At 38.8% G+C, this 22,124-nt stretch overlaps 1 protein-coding gene across 1 annotated transcript in view; it reads right to left on the reverse strand.

The window, feature by feature from the left end:
* The window catches only part of prox1a (prospero homeobox 1a), a 35,077-nt gene extending 22,551 nt beyond the window's left edge, over window positions 1–12,526 (reverse strand). The window contains exons 1-4 of the mRNA XM_066683074.1: window positions 12,344–12,526; window positions 9,483–11,273; window positions 5,368–5,473; window positions 227–421 (exon numbers count right to left, since the gene is read on the reverse strand). Of these exons, the coding sequence (XP_066539171.1) occupies window positions 227–421; window positions 5,368–5,473; window positions 9,483–11,206 (2,025 nt within the window). The 5' untranslated portion in view covers window positions 11,207–11,273; window positions 12,344–12,526. The remainder of the gene's footprint in view (window positions 1–226; window positions 422–5,367; window positions 5,474–9,482; window positions 11,274–12,343) is intronic.
* Between the last annotated feature and the right edge of the window lie 9,598 nt (window positions 12,527–22,124).

A 22,124-nucleotide genomic window follows, 5' to 3' on the forward strand; every position in this document is an offset into this window, starting at 1 on the left:
AGACAAATGGCTCTTTTTCATTTAAAATAAAGTCTAACTTTAGTACTTTTTATCTCAGGGCGGAAAGGAGAAAAGCTGGGTGGGCGAGAAAGCAATAGGCAAATTATGAAGAGTTTAGAGCATGGTTAATTACGTATTGAAGATTACTCAATTAATTTTGCATGATGCGTATTTAAATCAAACTTATATTACATTACTTAAGTGTTCTAGATTTACAAAATCTCACCTCAAAGTCGTTGGCCTTGTTGTAGTGCATGTTAAGAGCACGGTAGAGCTCACAGTCTCGACTGACTGTCAGTTCCTCTGCTCCAGTCACACCGTCATTGATGGCCTGCCGAGCAAACTTCTCCATCTGGATGTAGTAGAACTCACGGAAATTGCTAAACCACTTGATCAACTGAGAGGTGATGCAGCGATTGAACTTTAAGGAGAGAAGAGAGATATTTTGTTTAAAGATTACACAGAAGACAATAAGAGGCCAATGTAATAGAAACATTTGAAATTCCAGAGCTTAAATCTGTTAAATATTTTACATGTGACATTTTTTTAATTATTGAATTTATGTTTTCTTTTTATAAAAAAATCCCCTCACATATCAATTATTCATTACAATTTCTAAATAAAAAAATCACAACTTCTTCATAGTTCCTCCAGTATTACAGTTTTTACATGCAACATTTATAAGAAGTTTGTTTCTATAAATGCGTTCGCTTCATACTGTCCTTGAGGATGATAGTAAGCAAATATGCCTTCAGCTGTGACAAAGTAGTCAGGTTTTTTGACAGAGACTTGCAAAATCGGCACAGATACTTGCTGTTGTGCACAAATGCAAACAGTTCAGGGCTGAGTGGTTGAAATTATAATTATGTCAACAGCCTGTAAAGCAATGACAGCAAATTTCCATATCAAGTAGCTCAGTTAATTCTGATATGCCCTAGGGCTGCCCCCCACCACAAGCACTAATAATATCCATGCAAAGAGTGAAATGGTACAAATAAAATTAAGTATAAACCTTGCAACAAGTTAACTGTGTTGCTGGAGAGAAGGGATGTGTATGTACAGATATGTGTTTAGCTGTGGCTTTCTGGATATTCGATTTTTTAATATATACTATATATTAAATCTATTACTATATACATCAGTGACATGCTATAACACATTGAACCATTACCCAGGCTGCCCACCTCTCTCTCTGTCTCTCTCTCTCTGGGTTCATTGCTAGTAATGTGTTGTGGAGTGCAAATTTTGTTGTACCACTGTGCAATGATGATACAGCATGATTTGCATTTTTTTTTAAGTTTACCAATGACAGAAAAAAAAAAAAAGAAAGGCTATGTGTGGCTCAGTTATCAGACCCATGCCACCTACACAAGACTGAAGGTGTCAGCTAGCAAAGCTTATGCAAGGCAACAGATGGGCTACAGTATCAAACTGAACATCAGTAAGGTGGTGTTACAAGGTAGATAGTAGATGTAGTTTGCAATCTGTACCATTTGGCTGCTTTTAGTTATTATGTGTGATCATCAAGCCCTCGGTTGGCTTCCATTTCACGCCCCTTCTCCTGAGAGCATTAATCACAAAAAACTGAATCTAACAGTGAACTGTTATCTGTTTGTACTGATGAAGACACTTATAGACCTGTGTTTAGATGATAATTTAGGAGGCAGAAAAGATTGAGAGAGTGAGACAGAGCGAGAGAGAGAGAGAGAGAGAGAGAGAGAGAGAGAGAGAGAGAGAGAGCGAGAGAGAGAGAGAGAGAGAGAGAGAGAGAGAGGAGGAAGTCACTCTCAGTGTGGGTAGGTGTAATTATTATGTAGAAACTTGCCTCTTTGCTCTCAAATTTAAGATAATGAAGTGGATGGGAATTCGTAGTGGGGGGCTCAGTCAGAGGGAGAGACTGAAACTACAGTGAACTGATAGCTTCCCCCCAAAAGGCCGGGTCATGTGTATAATTACACTACCACTGTGAGGATTTCTCACACATAATTGACCAGAAAATGATTAAGTCATCATTTAAATGCCCTGTCTGCAGAAGTTCAAACATGTACTTAACCTATACAGAAGTGACATTTTCCGTTTATTAAACACCATAGAAGCAATAGAGGAAAAGATGTCACAGGGTGACATCAGATAAACAGCTCTTGTGCTGTCTTTCACTCTGCGTCTGTTTTTTTGATCATTCCTTTCTCTGTATTTCTTTCACTGAATGTATTATTTTGGGATCTCCTGATTTGACTTTGAATGTAGGGCTGAACAATAATTCAACATCAGTATATATTGCAGTATGAAATGTTTCAATAAGATTATAATTTTCAATAATTCAACCAAAATATTTACAGCATCTGCCATTGACTGACATACATTACAGGACGCTAACGTCAGTTCAAAGCACTCAATTTTAAAGTTAGTTTATTAAAAAACTAAGAGGTTTATGTTAGACCGTGATGTCATGTTTCTTGTTTGTCCATGGCAGATATATTTTTGTCCATTATATTGTTCATATTGATACAGGAATTATATCATATCCAGTAAAATGTAAGAAATATACTGTGATATAAATTTTCCACTCTATCTGCACAGTAAACAACCACTTTACAAAATTTCAGACACTAAAACATTGGCTCCTGTGACAACATACACGCCCCCCACCCCAAAACCCCTCTTGTCTTAATTCTTTTAGAATAAGAAATAAAACAGTACAAAATGATAGGAGGCTGCTCACTGGGGAATGAAATTTGCTTTGACATGGAGATTAGGCCTTTCTATTGTCATAAGACATTGTCTCATATGAGCGAAGCTTGCAGAGAAAAGGAATGAAAGGCAAAAGAGGGAGGATTTTTTTTTCTAGAATGGCCAGCGGATGACATAATGGTGAGCACAGAAAAGTAAGTCCACATGACATTGTTCGCCAGCGTGGTATAAAAGGAGATTTAAAGAGCATTGTTGCCGAATAGAAATACCAGAGATTCGGCAGACAAAAGGGCCACATTGCTGGAACGTGACAAGTCAGCAATTAAGGATTGTGTCATCTGCTTATGTCAAACAAACAGGGCCACTCTAGTTCCTAGCCCTCTCTTAACCCCCTGGAGTCTGAGGGGTTTTCAGACACTCTGGTGTAGTCTGACATGCCTTGATGTTTTTACAAATTACACCTTTACACTAAATTACATTTTCAGAAGTGCTGATATAGTGTGAAAAAACACGTTCTTAACATTTCTCGCAGAGACTTTTGAGGTCAGAACTTTGTAAACACTGGACAAAACAAAAAGCAGTAGGTTACGCTAGACCCACGCAGTACGTTTGTTGGAGAGAATATCCCTGGCAGAGGAAAGTTGCTTGTCAAGATTAACATTTGTTGTTTTATTTTTGGTACAAATACTCACACAGTCACACAAGACTGTTCGATCTGTGTCTCATAGAGCCTTGGTGCATGTAGGTGTGTGTGTTTCACAGGCGTGTGAAAGATTACTCCTCTAGCAATAGAGATCCCTTTCTCTGAGTCACGGGGGGGGAAGATTTGACCCGTCACTCTGCACGTTTCCTCTGTTAGCCATGAACAATAAAGGCTTTCACATCCACCTCGCAGGCTTGTTTTAGATGCTATTAATATGGGGGCTCTACCCCTCCTACTCCACCACCACCATTGGAACCACCACTTAAGGCATGTGCTCTTAACTTGAATGTGGGAAAAGTCAGGTTCTACAGTACACTCCAAATGCCCCAGTATGTTATCTGATATTCATCTGTTAACGGTGCCTGGCAGGTTGTTAATTCAGCTGTAGGAAATAATAAAAAAAATTATTTTTACACTTTTTTTTTAACATGATCTTTCAATATTTGCTTCACTACCTTTCGCAAAGATTAGAAAATACAAGTTGTAAACGTACCATATTAAGATTTACACATGTTTACAAAAAAAAAAAAAAAAATGGATCGTGGTCAGAACAATTTTTAACTTGTTATTGCTAAGTTTATTGTTATTTCTAAGTTTAACTTGTTATTGCTAAGTTTAACGTTGCACAGTTATTTTTAACTATTAGAAATAAATAAAGAATGCTTGGCATAAATTTTGAACATTTCAGTTATCATTCTATTTATTTGAATGCAGCCATAACAGTTTAAAATATTTTTTAGATTTATTTGGTTAGTAAAATAAAGAATTAATGAAATCAAAACGGAGAGCTGATGCCTAATTTATGTTTATATTTCTTTAGCAATTATGTTCCAAATGAGAGGCGTTTTTGATTTCCCATTAAAAATAATTCCTAAGTTCAAATTAACCTATTTCCCACAGTCATTATTTTCAATCCAGATCCTTTCACTGTGGTGAAAACATCTATTTAATTAGTTATTCCCATAGCTTTCAGAAGGAAAATCCACTAAAATTTGTCGGTAATTTATACTTAATTCTCTAACATACACACTTTTTGATCCAGAAAATATGTGCCCCCTATTGTTCCTCTGTCCTAGTGTACCAATGAAAAAAATGTTCCCAGCATCCTGACCTGGTTTCAGATTAATTTCATGTAGAGTATTAAAAGGGACGTGACCTTGTCTAAAAACACAACGTAATTAAATAACTACTTCAAAATCCATGTAATCAATTTACATCTACTTACTAAGTGATAGCATATGTTTCAGGATGTTCTCTTGACTGCTGAGAAGTGTTACCTGCTCTAGTGGCTACTGGATTTAATAGAACAGTAGACACTAGTCAAGATGATGTGGTCGTCACAGACCCAGGACAGGGCCAGCTGGGAGTGAGAGGACCCTCCTTTTCTCATTTGAATAATGTGGCCTAAATCTGTCACATTATCCACTACCCCCCCCCCCCTCATCTGCTCACTGTACGATGCATCAACAACAAATTAAGTTGTAAATAAGAGACACCATTGTTTTGTTAGTGTTGTTGTGTTCTAGTTTGTTTGTTGCACCCACTTTCACTCGCATGTTTTTTTTTTCTCCAACCCTTTCAGCTTCATCATAGCTCATCATCCCCTACCCTCCTTGCTATTCCATCCAACAGGGACAGTTAGGAGACATGGGTGGGAACTGGGAATCCTCTGGGAATTCGTAGGTGGACATACTTCACATCACCCAGATATCTATTAAAAATAATGCAGGGTAGTGATTTTTTTTTCATGAGCTGTTTTTAAGCAAAAGCCACAGAAAGAGGAAGTAGGCCTTTAGGTTAAACTCTGAAATTCTGTCTATCTCCAGAAGATTAAGGCCAGTTATTTGAATTGGAAGAGAGAGAAAGTGAGTGCGTGTGAGAGAGGGAGTTGGCCGTCTGTTTAGGACCCATCTGGGCTAGTGTGGCAGTGCCACTATTCACAACATGTGGTTAATTGTCGGAGACAGGCTCACCTTCACATCCGAGAAGAACATCTTCAGCATGTTGGAACTGGGATAGCGTGTGTAAAAGAACATCAGCTTTGCTTTCTTCAAGTGGTTAGGAGAAAGTCCTTCTTGAATTTGCAGAAATGGGAGGTCAAGGAAAGTTTTAAAAATGAATTTAGATTTCAATTGACATTAAAAATTAATACATATCATTATTGTCCAGTGAAAAAATATGTATCTCTATTTTTGTCAATTTGTAGTTGGAGAAATGCCTAAAAAATAATAAAATATTTTAAAATCAGTAAATTTACTATTTTTGGAGATACATATTTTTCATATATATATATATATATATATATATATATGTGTGTGTGTGTGTGTGTGCACCTGAAAAAAGTAAAATAATCATACACAAATAATAATAAAAAAAACATAATTATAAATATATTTCTTTACCTATATAGTGCTTTACAATACATGGATGGTAAATAATACGGTACTAACTATATAATAAAACAAGCCTCAAAATACATTCTTGTCTTTCTTCTTACATATCCAAAGCCATAGATCACAGCCTAGCCCTAACAACTTCCCCTTTCTGACTAGTTTATTAAAGTGTTTCTGTAGATTCTAAAAGTGTCCCAGTCAATATACTCAGCTTTGCTGTCCAATAAATGCCTGCGTAGCCCAATGAAAAGTCTATTTATCTGGAGGTGGCATTGCCCTCTAGATTGGTAAACAGAAGGCTACTGAGTGAAGTCCCAGGAGAAGCCATGGCTAACCAGAGCCATCTCCCCATTTCAGTTTGCCCAAAACCAATCCCAAGCCTTCCACCCCAGGCCCCTCCCCCCACAGCCTCCTGGCATGGCCCCCATACTGCCAGTTAGACCGGCTTTAGCCACATCTGTGCCGCAGACTGGCCATGCCATTTCCTCTGCAAATTAACGGCTTTATAATTTATCAAAAATGAAGATGCATGTGGGGCTAAATCAATGGGCCCCTGCAAGGTCAATTAAGTGGCTCGCCCAGCAGAGACCTACCCCCCCTTCTCCCTGCAGTACAGAGAGTGGGCACTAATTTCCCACTGTGGCATCTTCGAGTGAGTTCATAAGCTCAGAGATGGCTCATTTGGGTCCAGAAAGGCAGGAAGAAAAGAGGTAGCAAATTCAGCTTCAGAGAGTACAAATCCTTCCCAGAAATTTGTTTCAACCTCTAAGGGTGGTTTGAGAGGATTAGAGAAGCCAGGTGGGTGGAATGAAATCCTGGAGAGGATTTTTACTTTTATATTGCTGCGTCTGGTTGATTACTAAGAATCAAGCTGACAAATTATATAGGCAGCCGTTGATTAATATGACTGAATATAATTTTGTTTGCTACTATAGCCATAAAAATTCATAGAAATTGATTTTTGATTAATAAGTATTCAGATGAACGCTATTTGTGTTTCAGTGGCCCTACAATGATGCCATGCACACTGTGCTAGGAAAGCTAGGGTAGGAATAGAGCCCTGTGTGACCTCCATCAGGCTGATAGGGGAGACTAAAAGAGCATTAGCCTCTCTCTTGTGCCATCTGTCATAACGCATACAGCAAATAGCAGCAGTGAAAAAAGAGAGAGTAAGTGACAGAGGAGGAGTAAGTGAAAGTTTTAAGGATCTCTGGGCTTATTCAGAAGCTCAGAGAACGCAAGGCAGCTCACTGAATGAAGGTCTCTTGCAAAGAATAGTAGGAGGATTGGATTAGCCAGAAAAAGGACTAGCAAATAACTTTTTTTTCCATTAATAACACTGAAATGCCCTATTTAAATGGCTGAAAATGGCCCTTAAAGAGCTCAGATGAGCACCCCACTAGCAATACAATGCAATCATATTTCTTGGTAAGTCACCACCTACACTAAAGAAAACTTTCAAAGTAAAATATATTTGTTACAAAAAGTGTCATTTGAACACTTCTCTAAAACAGATGTAAGCGCTTACGTCCTGGAACAATATATGAGCATGACTTGATGGGGCTGACTCACCTAATGCCCATTTCCTACACGGAAACCTCTCTTCCAAGAAAAATACAGCTGTTTCTAGGAGACGAAAATATGCGCAATGACAAAACAGATCAAGTAAACACCGCTCCACTCTGTGTAAAACAAGCCGGCTATAGTCAAGGTCAGTCAAGGAAATAATGCAAACATGAATATGAAGAATTGTAGGAGAGGGGAGTAAAAGAGAGCGAGTGTGGTTTATAGCCTCATGGGATACTACATAAACAGCGGTGACATAGATGCTGTGCACCATCAGTCTGTTTGAACTTTGTTGTGGATTCACTGTGTTTTATGAAAGAGAGACAATAACTATTGAAATTTGATCCAGATGCCAGGTGTAAGGAAAGACAGGGAGAAAAACATAGGCTTTTGATAGATCCATAAATTAATGTCAGACATCTGCTCTGCAATATAAAAGATTAGCAACAAGAAATTGCCTTTAAAATTGTGGCAGCGTGAACTTTAGGTAAATCAAAGACTGTAATACTTAAAAAAAAGAAGAAAAAAGAAAGAAACAATACACAAAATACAATATCAACATTAACAGAACACAAAATAATAGATTATCCACTTGAGTCTATTTCAATACATGCTGAAGTGTTGCTTCTGTAAGCGACTTTTAAGTTTGTAGCTTCAGCTTAATTAAAAAAGAAAAAAAAAGAGCTGATGTCTTTAGGACAACGGAGGACCTCAGCTCTGTCTGCTACATTAGACATGCAAACTGCTTTCAATAACCCCACACCCCCCCACACACACACCCCCTGTGTCTTACAGGCGTACCATGCCAGAGCTGTTTGGTCTCTCTATATGCAAATGCCGGAGGGAAACTGAACAAGGCTATTTTTCTTGAGATGCAAAGAGGGCGCGTGACAAGGAAGATCATTCTGTCCACGGCTGACGACAATTGGCTGCCTGTTACTCTTAGAATTTGAATAAAATTTAATATTTGATTAAACATCCTATTTTGCAAATATTGAGACATTGCTGTAAAGAGCACAAGTGTGCAGGTGCACGTGTTTATTGGGCAGAATTATAGACACTTTATTTGCTTGTAAAATGCTCATGTAGCAAGGAGAACCATCTGAATCATTAGCAATTGTATGTAGTATAGTTTCATACATTTCGGGACAACTAACACTATGTAACTACATCACTCATCCGTAATTACATCAAATCTAAGAACCTGTACTACATCATGATTCATGGCATATCTAAGCAATAACGTTAAATCTACGAAGTATATTACATTTATTTTTGAAAACTGATTAATTGAAAAAGCACATCTTGCGCTGTCATTTATGTCTGATCTTTAGACGATCTTTTTTAAAGCTTGTAATACATCTAGTGGCTTTTCGGCAAAAGGTTGTAAAGAGGGAAGGGGATGAAAGATAAACAGCTACCTGCAAACACCTGTTCACACCAAAAAAAAAAACGAGAGGGGTTAGAGAGAGAGAGAGACAGATGAAAAGAAAAGATCTGCTGCCAGGCAACAGCTATTAGCGCTGGAAGTGCTTCCGACTACAGCAAGCTCTTTATTATTATAAGGAATAAGACAATCAGATATTCTCTAACACGTTTAATTGACAATAAAACAGTGAGAAATTGTTTGGTGTCGTTTTACAGCACATTGCACTGATTTCCCTAGTTTTATATTACTTTATCATAAACAAGGACAAAGTGTTCTGAACTTAAATGCCCCCCCCATACACAGAACCTTTTTTTCTGCCTTTCTAAATACAAGCAGCTAATGCTTCTCAGTGAAGGATCCCACTTGTCCCTTTACTTCCTGGCTTTGAAATATGATTTGCTTTGAGCGTTTATGTACAAAGTCTTGCATGCCCTGTGATGAAAGAGGGGGGTTTCATTGTGAGTCTCTCTGTGATAGTGTGAGGACAGAAGATGGGAGGTTATCTTCACCAGCGCGGGGCCTTTTTCCTATAGTGTATGCTTAAATGGCAAAAATGGCAGAGTCCTAGTTTAAACTATTCAAAATAGTAGCAATTAACTGAGATAAATTGCACTAATCCCATCATGCATGCCCCTTGTATCTTGCTTATATGAAACATAATTAAACAAGCTTTAAGAATCAATTCTTTGTTTGAAAGGATATTGTACTTCCTGAATATGGGGAGATGTCAGACATATCTTGAAGGTCACCGCATTCAGACTTGATGAGTGATAGGGTAAGGCCTTCAGGGTTTCCTGGGTGTGTCGGTGAAAGGGAACGATGGTGATTGAGGTGGTTGGATGACATCTTGGTTCGTAGGCCCGAGGTCTCTCTAGAGAGGTCCAAGGATTCAGGAGAAGATCTGTCCTTGCCTGGATATGGCCCAGTGGGTCCACCTATGGGGCTTTGGAAAGGGTAACCCATAAGAGGGAGAGGAAAGGGATGCCGGAACGAGGGAGGGCTGAAGGCCATGGTTGTGGATAACGGTGATGGGTGCAAAGCAGGGTGATGGTGACCTCCGGGTGTAGGCAGAGGACCAGCCGGGTCCGTGGAGTTCTTTTTCACCACTAAAGGAAGGGCCTCTGTTTGGTCATTTAAGTTGGGCATTTGCATGTTGCCAAAAGAGTCAAGCGGATTAGGAATGATGACATCGCCAAAGCACTGCAAACGCTGGTTAGTGGTGTGAAAGTTTGGGCTCTCACCGTTGACGGCAAATCTGTCTGGGGGCGTCTGCACAGGGGGAAAGACCTGAGGTAGTGGGCGTGGGGGCCTTGCAAAGACCTTTACCACTGTGTCCACTACCTGGGACATGGCAGTGTTCAGCTCTTGTTTTAGTGTCTCTGCTAACTGTTTCCCCTCCGAATGCACGGATGTGGATCCCTTTCCACGGGCGCCATCCTGCTTGGGCTTATCTCCCTCCGTCACCATGGTCTGCTCACGAATGAGCGCTCGGGCTCGGTCCAAGAAATGTCCTGGATCCAGGTCAGACATTTCATTGTCTGAGCGGTCTGGAGCTGAATCAGGAACGCGGTTGTCTATTCCATCAGAACGCATGCTATCCTCTGAGAGGTTCCCGTCTTCATCATTTTCAGAGTCTGTGCTGTCGTATATCTGATAGAACTTCTCCTGTAGCTGCCGGAGCTGTTTCTGCATGTCCTCCAGCTGCAGTTTGAGTTGCCGGCGCTCTTCGTGCTTCTGCTCTTTACGAGCCGAGACAAGATGCTGGAAGCTCTGCTGCTGCTGGGGCAGTTTCTGCTTTCGCTTGTTTTCTCTGTAACCCTCACGAGGACTTGGAGGTTGGGGTGCCCCCTCATGCTCGTTGTCACCTGTGCGGAGCGGGACGTTGGGAGAGTGGCTCATCCCACGAATGATGTTTTCCACCCGGGCACGTTTCGCCCTCAGATGCTCGTCTGTCAGTCGGTCAATGTCAAACTGGGCCATGGAGGGTCTGCTGAAAGGGGACAGGCACTCCTGAGGGCTGCCTCGTGATGAAGTGCTGCACACATCTTCATGGTGAATCTCTGAGCCAGTGCTGGAGAGGCCACTGCTCTGGAAGTTGGGCTCACTGATTCCGTTTTTGGTTAAGTTGTTTTTTAGCAGCTGGGAGATGATAGTGGCCCCGGGAAAGGGCATCATCGCATCTTCGTACGAGTTTGCCCTCTTCAGCAACTTGCGGAGCACATTGGACTTCTCGCTGTCTGTGTGCTGCACAACTGAACACTCGACATCTTGCTCAGATCCGTGGGGATTCATGACACCGAAAATGCTTTCTTTTGATCGGGCAAATGCCACTGATGCTGTCCCTATAGTCCTTTTCACTCCAATGTCAACTCTTCTTCTCTTGGTTTGTCTACTTAAGAGAGCCGTGCTGTCATGGTCAGGCATCACTGGAACTCTTACTGTGACATCTTTATAGCCTGTCAGCTGGACATAGCTCGAGAACCTTGAGAGCCTGGTCAAGGAAAAAACACCCCTAATGAATAAGTTTCTTTAACTAGATCTCAACAATGTTATTATGATCAAATTCAGCAAAATGTATTATTACAGGATTTTTAAAAAGTAAGTAAAGTGTAATATAATGTTAAATGGAATAACATTACTTGAAAATCTTGAATGAATAAAGGGAGAGCCTTTAAAACCACACTAATAGCAAAATTATATTTGGAGGAACTGATATAAAACAAGGAGAATGCACCTTTATTCCCTGGAAAATAATGATTGTACCACAGTGGATAGAAAAAACTAAGAAAACGGGCCAACAAACATCTACACGAAAACAAGACATATCAAAATATGTAGGAAGCTTACTAACATCCACAAAGAAAGCACCTGACACTTGTGTAATTATTCTCAATTAATTTGTCAAATTGAGTACAAACTATTAAGTCTGCCATTGCCACCAAACGCCTGTGTTTCTCCTGTTAGAACTTTTCTCAACTGAAAAAGACATCGTGAAACTAGACGCTGGCTGATGGAAGCTCCTCAAACTTGAAAGTAATGTAGCGTGTGACACCAGTTATAAAAGTATTAATGAACTATGAATTATTTTAGAAACACGAGTTTCTCAGCTGGATATTTCTCAGGAGATTGACAGCTAAACTGACAACAGAGATAGGCATTTCTAATTCCCCTTGGAAACACAAGAAAGAGAAACTTTAAACGTAGAAATTGTACAACGCTATTATTAACCCACAACGTAACGGAACGCTGCGTATTAACGATGGCCACGTTTTGTCAATAAACGAACGCTAACAACAGAAGTAAACACACGCGTAACGGGACACCTAATGTTACCACTACTAACAACTAAAAGGCAACTTGAAGTTTTTTTCGACAATGTTTGCGCTTCGCTCTCGGAGCGAAGTGCCGAAGAAACTGCCACGGAACTGCAAGGGATCGGTTAAAAATGCAGAGACCGAGCAAGCGCATCCATGCACAAGGTGAACACTGAATTGTCTACATCTCAACAAACAACATTACACGCGAATACAGAAGAGCCATCAAAGATGGTTGAGTACTTACTTGCAGGCTTTGAAAGGTAAACGTAAAGTCCATGTGGAAGCGACAGAACACTCTTAATAAATGTCTTCAGAGTGCGTTTAAAATCCTAATCATTGTGAGTTCGTAGACGTCCTTAACCAAGTAAAACTGGCTGAGGAAATGCAGTAGACTACCTCGCAACTCATAAAAAGTAATACTGCAACTGAACGTATCGGCTCAGAATGTGTGTGTGTGTGTGTGTGTGTGTGTGTGAGAGAGAGAGAGAGAGAGAGAGAGAGAGAGAGAGAGAGGGGGAGAGAGAGAGAGAGAGAGTGTGAACGGGCGCGTGTGTGTGTGTGTGTGCGCGCGCGCGTGTGTGTCCGTACGAGAGAGAGAAAAAGCTGTGCGAGAACAAGGTTACTTACTCTGAAGATGAGAGCGAATTGAGCGTCTTTGCAAAAGTGTAACGGAAAATAGAGGGCTGTTCGCCCCGTGATGAATATTGTAATTTCTAAGGATAAGGGAGCGCTCTCTGTGTGTGTGTGTGTGTGTGTGTGTGTGTGTGTGTGTGAGAGAGAGAGAGAGAGAGAGAGAGAGAGAGAGCTCTTGTGCGCCGCTCCTCTCTCAAGAAGAAAATTGACCGCCTGTGCGACGAGCAGCAGAGAGAGGCCGGAGCGCGCGCTCGCACCACCAAGATTCACTTTAAGACGCAGCTGAAGGAAGCAGGAAGACGGCGCGTCATAATCAGCGTGATGTAATGCTCTCACCTACCAATAAGAACAGTGCGCTGGATTTGGAGCGATACAAAACACTGATGTTCACCGCCGTGGACCAAGACCGTCAGTCAACAACAAAGGCACCAGCGAAGCGACGATGGGTAATTTAAGTACGTTACTTGGATTTTGGTCAACTCCACTACTGCTTTCTGTATCGTGCTCAGAATCACGTGGGCTTGCTTGTTATCAAATTTATATCCCTGTTTGTAAAACACAAATCTGTATTTTACATTCATAATCCACTTAAAGGACATTCGGTGATCACATGTCGGAGAATATATAAATATACGGAAATAAATCTAGTTGGTCAGCTCCATTCATATGCGTCACGTAGTTTTGATAAAAACATACCGTTGTATTAATCCTCGTCTTATTCTATAAAGCATAGCCCGTGTCAGTTTCTTATCAAACTCCACTTGTGTTCACTTTCTGTCGGACTTTGCAAAGTCAAAACTTACCACACTTTCCTCCTGTTGGTCGCCAGTGAGCGCGCATCTAAGGCGAAAAGACAACTTAGACGCAGCCACGTTAAAACAAATCGCTAAAGCTTCGGCGCATTCTCTCACTGTCAAAGAATTTGACCGAGCTTCCAATCCAGTGCAAATGTTTTGAAAGGGATATTAAAAGGTCTTCTAAAGATTTGTGCGATTTTTGCAAATTATGAATACGCTTCAGGGATTTTGCACTGCTGTACATTAATAATAATAATAATAATGATAATAATAAAAACCACTTACCTAACCCAAACGTAAGGTATAACGTGTGTTTATTATTATTTTTTAAAATAATTTATCATCAAGCAACATGTGATGATATCTTGACAAATTATAAATGTTTTTTGTTACTTTTACGCAGTTAGGGTATTCCACGTTCGTCGGGCACCAAGCAAGCACTAACCTACTTTTCTCTGAACTATATTCTCCCCATTTGTTGCAGTTAAACAGATGGACAGAACTGTGCTACCCTTCTGTTGTGTATTTCTCGCATTTTTACAAGAACTAGACACACGCCACAAGTTAAAGTTTTCACCCCCCCCCCCCCCCACATCATTAATTTCTTCTTGTTCACACAGTAGTCGTGTCAGATAAATATTGGGTCACTTCTTGAGAAAATAACATTATTATTATAAGGTGTTTTTTTAATTTAAAAAATGTATTATAAAAAATGTTGATCGCGTTGATTATTTAGCCGCAAAATTTGTTCGCTCACCTTAGTCTCATTCTGCAAAACGTCAGCCAGCCCAAGCGCGTCCCCACAGTAGATCACAGCTCAACCTTTTGACCAGTTAATGAGATTATTAACTGTATCATTTCACACGGGTGTTGACTGTAGTCATTTTACAATGCAATTTTGTTACGTGTATAATACTTTGTATCCTACCAAATGTATCAGTTAAAATAATAATATACTTGGGATAAAAAAATATTTTATTATTAATATTATAATCCTTGTTGGTAACTCAAATATTTCGTTTCTAAAGCAGATTATTTGAAGAAAAGTTTTCTCCAAATTCACAGCTGAATTGACTCCCTTGGCTAACATCTTTTATTTTCTGTGCACAGGAACGAAAGTAAAGACGCCTTCTTCAACCTCTTTTCCAAGTTAGTAAACTTTATTTTGGGCGAATAATGGAGTGCAGCGTCATTTAGGTTTTGTTTTTCCATGTGTTTACAAGTTCCACTCGCATGTTTCCCCAAAGGCGTCATTGTTGTGCAGGTAGAGTGGAAAACACATTAAAAGAATAAAGGAAATGTGTCTAAAAGAGGGGCTCTTTGCCTTATATGTAGAGAAAAACACTGCCTCTATTGGCACTGCTAATAAATAAAAATGTGTGCATCATGTCTGTGTTGTTATTTGGTGAATTTACATTGCTTATATTTTTATTAAGATTGCCCAGTCGTGTTATAGAGAAAGATATACACCGGCGCAATGTCCATTTATCTGAACTCCGCAGAAGCGCAGTCATCTGTATTAAGTCCATGCATTTCATTTGGTCTTGAAAAGCATAGAGCTTTAAAGAAACTGAAAGGAACCTGGAGAATTTATTGCATTGTGACGTAAGATACTGATATAAAATTCCGATACTATTTCCATTCGCCTTAGTTTCAGATTCTTACCCGTCGATGTTCATTAGAGATTTAATTTTGTGACTAATACAAGTATACGACAAGTGATATCTGTTCGATAACTGTACGAAAATGGTTACAAATATATTGTATATATTTAAAAATATATTATATTTACATTTGCAAGTAGCAGACAGGGCAAAGAAGAAGGAGGAGTAGAAGGTGAAGTAGCACAATAACAGCATTTTTGTAAGGCTTTATTCTTAAGGGTAACACAGGAATGAAGAGAAAGAAAGCAGCACCGAAAGTTGTTACATAAATAATAATAAAATTCTGCTGCTGCTAAAATTAATATCAATACTCATTCAGTCAAACAACATGCTTCTTTAACAAAAGTGAAAACACCAATGTGTGCACTCCTTGAGCTTGTAGAGGCTGGCAGGTCGTACATCAATGTAAGTTTAAATTAAATATAACGTGCTTTAATTATTCTCATGTCATAAACCTTTGTACTAACTAATACGATTTCCTATATGCTGCAGCTAGGCAACCTGATTAATTTAATTATTAAATACAGTTGTACATCGTCTAGTTGTATATGCTACATTTCGCTGAACATTTCAGGTCGCAGAAATCTACATTTGTGCATCTTCATAAATGAATCACAGGAAGATATCCGAAGCAAGCCTGAGGATGTTGCTGAAGTTTACAGTGTGTGTGTGTGTGTGTGTGAGAGAGAGAGTGTTTGCGCGCGCCTGTCTGCTTGTGTGTGCGCGTGTGTTTGCGCTTGTGCCATGTATACATCACATTGTGGGGACCAAACACTACTCACATTGGGGGTCTTTCGTGTAGGCTCCACTGGTTGGTCCTCATAATGGAAATAATTACAATTTAAGGTTAATGCTTGGTTTAAATTTGACTTAAGTTTCTTTAAAGGTTAGTGTTAGTGTTAAACTAGTAGTAGCTGTGGAAAAGTTAATGGTAAGACTCCACAGAGTGAATGGAAATTTGTGTAATGTCCTCACAATTCACAGATACAAGATTGTGTGTTTGTGTATGTGTGTGTTTGTCTGTCTTCATTTATTTAGGTTTCTCCAACATACCTTTAAAAAATTAGTAAAAAAAACTTTTAACAATACAGTATGTCAAACAATTAAAAAAAATCTAATTTTTTATTCATAATTACATTTATAACAATAAACACAGGTAATAATCTATTGAACAATGTGATAATATCTCAACAGAACAACACTACTTCTTTCCTTTTAAACATTCAGTTTCTCTAAGCTTGTGATTCTTTGAAATAACCAAATATTAAACATAATTTTTTTTCCTCTTTTTTTTTTTTTTTTACTCAGGGCCAAAGTTGACATCCTAAACTCATTAGTAATCAATTTGCATGAAAAAGAAACAATGAAGAAGAGGGATCAACTGAGTTTTAAATCTCACTGTAGAAAATATTGATAACTTGGATGTTAAAGCTAAGAAATAATAAATGGAACAAACTCCTTCTGTACATGGATTAACACAATGATATGTGGACTTTTGCTGTGTAAGTACAGTTATCGCTATACACTGTTAAAGGTATAGCCTTAAAACGTAAAATTAGTTACATAAACAAAAAGTTGTATATGCATTTTATTTAGTTATTTTTTGCTCCGTCTCTGGAATATAAAGTTGTTCAGTTTCATAACTAAGATATCTGAAGCAAGCCTGAAATCGATTGAAGTTTAAAGTGTGTGTTTGTGCCTGCATCCGCGTGTGTGTGTCTCTGTGTCTAGTGGTCATGAGTCTTAATAGATGAAACGAAGCGGAAATATATGAATTAACATGAACGTAAACTACAAAAGAAGAAATTGCTTTGTGTGCTAAAAAGTGTAACCATAACATCAGGTTTGCTTGAATGAATTAACAAGTAAATAAATAATGTATTAAAATTGTTCTGCTATATCTCCCACTTCATTTTCTGTAATTGTAAAACATAATTGTAATATTATCCTCATTTCATAATATATCATCATATCTGTGAGAAGATGATATCTTTCACTTCACTAATCATATGACATAAAGGTCGCATGCGGGAAAGGGAGTAGCAGAGCAGAGATATAATAAGATAAGATTGGATATGGATGCAGAGAAAAATAGATAAAAAAGGAGGATAATACTGTGATGTAGATGCTGTTGTGTACAAATCCAGACAGCTTTTGGGGGGCCATCAAGATTCAGGGAGTAGCTATTATTCCACACATTAGTGCAGGCTAGCTAAAAGCTCTTATGCTTGAGAAGGGTCTTGGAGGTCTTCAGGAAAAAGGATGAGGCACTGAAAGTGGCCAGTGTTTAAGGGACCCCTGTTACGCGGAAAATGGCAGCCTCTCAACGTGACAATGTGACATGGTGTAGGACTCATTTACAAGACAGAGGAGCATGGATCTGAAAGTGTGAACGTGATATTGCGATATCGAACAATTATCAAGAGCCAGAATCACATCAAGGTCAGTCAGGTGGGGGGCAAAGAAGTACAGGGAGAAATCAAGCAGGCTAAGAATAGTAATGACTCCAAATGAACAACTAAAGTACATTTCGAAGAATGAGACACACTCAAACTTAGGTAAAATGGTTCATATATTTGAAAAGAATTAAGCTGTTTATTTATTTATTTTTGCTACATGGCTTTAAACAATTGGACAACTATTTACAAAAAGCAAGACATAAACTAAAAAACAAATCAGTATTGTGTTTGAGGCAGAGTAACAATGACAACCACTTCAACAAGTGCTTTCTGTCAAGAGAGAGAGAGAGAGAGAGAGAGAGAGAGAGAGAGAGAGAGTGAAACGAGAGAAACAGAGTAACTAAAAATGTTCTTGAATAAGAGAAATACAGTACTTCAGTACAGTACAGAAATATAGTACTTCAATGTATATAAGGACAGTAATATAATATAAACATATGTATATGAATAATCTGCTTATATCTATCTAATTCCATATATATATATACACTCATTGTTCATTTTGTCAGCGAAACTGACCACACAGGAGCACTTTGTAGTTCTACAGTTACAGACTGTAGTCTTTCTTCCCCCATTTCACCCTGCTTTTCAATGGTCAGGACCCCACAAAACAGGTATGATGTGTTTGTGGATCATTATCAGAGTGACACTGACATGTTGGTGATGTGTAAGTGTGTTTTGTGCTGGTACAAGTGGATCAGACACAGCAGTGCTGCTGGAGTTTTTTAGCACTGTGTCCACTTATCTTCCATTCTGTGAGACACTCCTACCTCGTTGGTCCACCTTGTAGATGTCAGAGACAGCTCATCTGTCGCTGCACAGTGTCTAGTTCATTCATCAGTGGACACAGGGCACTGTCAGATGGATGTTTTTGGTTAGTGGATTATTTTCAGTTCAGCAGTGACACAGAGGGGTTTAAAACTCTAAAAGCCCTGCTGTGTCTGATCCACTCGTACCAGCGGGGATAAGAAAGTATGCAGAGAAAGAAGTGATCTACAGTTTTTATTTGAAGAAATACAAAGTGATCCTGTGTGGTCAATGGAGGTGATAAAATGGACAATGAGTGTAGACACAAGGTAGGTGTTCCTAACCCAGTCATCATTTACATCCTAGTCTCATCTACCCAGCTTGTCAATTGCAAACGTTACATAGTGCAAAAGTTACATGCAGTTTTGAGTGCAGAGTAACAAGAATAGTGATTATTTTCTCCCTATTACATGTCAGTGGAGTATCACAATGATTTTTCAAGCTATAATTTTGAGGTAAAAATAGTACCTAGTGCTCATTTAATGGTGTCTGGTCATATATTTCATTTTTCAAAGGTTATCTGTACATACCACTTGCTCAGGAGATGTTCACCAGTGCTTTTGAGCTGATTCAGTAACTGCAGCAGATTCAGTGAATGAAACATCTAGCCATTTAATGTTAAATTGAAGGACTCAGGGGTAGGAAGCTGTGGAGATGTTTTTGTGTTTATGATAAACAGAGACACTGTGAAGAAGTCAACCAGGAATTAGCCTTCAAGCCAAAAGGAATGATATTGCTGGTTGGCGTGAATTCACAGACTCACATCTGAACTCTGAATACGTAATCCCCTCATGTTAAGAAAATGAATGTGCGCAGGTATTTATTCCTCTCAGTCAGGCAGTCTTTTATTTCTACTTCGTTCATAGTTTCAGTTTTCAGTTTTGAGCTGAGTGGCCCAAAATGGCCTTTGGATCTTTATTCAAGAGTAGGTGATTGCAGTTATTGTAGGGACGTTTGGCAATACACTTATTTGGCCCGGAGAAGGCTTATTTCGTTTTGCTGACTGAGAGTGATGAGTGCCTAAAAAGAGATCTTGAAGGACTTTGACAGTTGTGGGCTTTGGAAACGACAACAATGGCAGCGGTATCGTTAAGCATCATTTACTCATCATGGGACTGAACATGGCTTCGTGCTTGAGTTTACACAGATCATTGTAAGTTTTTCTGTTCATTATTGCATTGTTTGGGTCTCACAGTATTATTTCATCAGTCACAACTCCAGGGAATGTTTGAACCTCTTCAAAAAACACAATTTCACTTTACATGATGCAGTTGCGATGTGGATAAAAACAAATGTCATCTCTACTGTAGGTTTGAGATTTTACCAACATCTAGTTTGTGCTGGAAGTCTGCATTTCATCATGATTGACAAGTCTCTCTGGCCAATCGGGACTCTGCAAGGTTTACACGTCTAGGTTTAGTCCCTACTCACTCCAGGAGTAGTTCTAGGTACCAGGTACTAAAAAATAGAGTTGAGCTGAACATGGGTACACTTACATTCATCTGATTTTAAATCCTTTAATTTGGATTAAAGGAGCAATCTGTAATATTGACACCCAGCATTTAAAATTGGAACTATTATACAGTTTCAAAACAGTGGAGAGAGCTGTCTACCTCCGCCCCCTCCTCTCCAGACATGAAGCTCGAGTAGGTTGCCAGTTTAAGAAAAACTGAACGAGAAAACAAGAGACGAGTTCAAGAACTTGGACCATAATAGCTAAGAAGAACGTGCCATAATCAACATATTTACACAAAAGTGTTTATCATTTCACTAAAACATCTATATATGCAAAAAAGTGAACATGCCGCCAACATTTGCCTGCATCTACAAGCCTTTACTGCTTTAGATTACTGCGAGACACTGTTTGTAGACCTGGCCACACGGTGGACTGTAAAATTTGGATTGGACAGAGGGCGGGATTATAGGAGCTCCAGTGTATAAACAGTTTAAGAGAAAATACTGCTTTAGTAATGCTGTGAGTGGCAGAGGTGTTTTAGCTTTGATCGTTTCCTTAAGCTATGATCACCCACTGTGTACGTTTTATGATCAAGTACAGTAAATATCTTACAGATTGCTCCTTTACCGTCATTATTTGATATTTTGCACTTTGTCTTTTTGCCCTCTCTCCTAATAGATTAAAAAAATCTAATTACATTAAACAACATTAACTACTACAATAACTATAATAGCTCACATTCATTTCAAATAGATTTAATATATTTCTCTGTATTTCTGTTTACCTCCATGTACAGGATTTGTTTAGATTTATCTAGATGCATATTGTATGCATTGATATTACACACTGCTTCAACAATAATATGGATATGTTGTACATTATTACTTATTATCACTCATTACTACTTTTAATTGACCAGATTTTATAGCTTCAAAAAGAGTTCAGCGTTTATTCGTTTTTTGATGTTTTTTTTTTTTTTTTTTGGCCACCAGAAGTCTTATGCCGAACACATAACTACACACAATTGTCAGCCCTGTCTGTGATAAGCTGTTTAAATGAATGAGTTGCCACTGAGACTAAACTGCCGGCGTTGTCTTTCTCTCTCCCTGTTTAGTCTAGCCGGTAGGTCAGCATTTGAGGCAAGTTGGCAAAGGCGCCTGGCCCTGTGCCTCACTGCCTGTAGGGCTCTACCCAGACCACTACCAGCCCTCCGGCCTCCAGGTTGAATAGGGATCTTCAGACGCTGGTGCACTGAACTGAAGCAGCATTTAAACAAACAATCCTATCTGTCGCCTCTTCCTACACTGACTTCTCCACAGAGCTCAGAGAGGGGTTCAACAATTGTGTGTGTGTGTGTGTGTGTGTGTGTGTATTTCTGTGTGTTTGTGTGTTTATCTTCATGTTTCACACATTCATGACAAAAAGAAAAAAAAGTTGACAAAAAGCATCAGGGGTGGACAAACTTCCACTGACTAATATAAAATACTCTTGGTCCCAGCTTTGATTGAAATATCACAGTCATGTGTGACTGCTTTTTTCTCCCCTAGATAAAATAATTATAAAATAAAAGGAAAACACCAACACACTGGCTCAAACCTATTTGATAAATAACCAGAAAAGGTGTTTTGGACAAAGAAGACGTTTTGTCCATTAGACTCTTTACTTTTAACCAGTCTGATATGGTCAAGCATCAAGGCACTTTTGTCCAACAAACTTTTATTACTATGCTTCCACAGAGACTCCAAAGCCGTCTTGTAAGCTGTTCTGAATTTGTGTGTTTATATCAGCTCCAACCCATGTTAGCTTAAGGGTATTTTTAAACTTTATTCTATTTGTATTCATTAAGGATATATATCTTTCATGCATTCTTGGATAAATGGCCATAAAAAAGAAATAATATGAATGTATTAAAAATTAGGCCAATTATGCTTTCCAGCCATGCACTTAAAATCAATTAGGATTATTTCAACCTCTTATTAAATAAGATAAAGAAAAGAAAAATCAGACTATCAGTTTTTCCTCTATTCTTCTAAATAAACACAGCCTCAGGTGCTTTGGCTAGTAACAGCAGAATTACACTAGCATACAACAGAGCAGATATGGAAATAATAAGTAATTAGAGTTCTGTTCATTCAGGCTTAGCGAAATATGTCTTACAGGAAAACATTCTTAATAATAAAAGTACTAGAAGGTGCAATGCTCTAAACTG

The sequence above is a fragment of the Hoplias malabaricus genome, chromosome 1 (assembly GCF_029633855.1).
Source record: "Hoplias malabaricus isolate fHopMal1 chromosome 1, fHopMal1.hap1, whole genome shotgun sequence".
Lineage (NCBI taxonomy): Eukaryota > Metazoa > Chordata > Actinopteri > Characiformes > Erythrinidae > Hoplias > Hoplias malabaricus.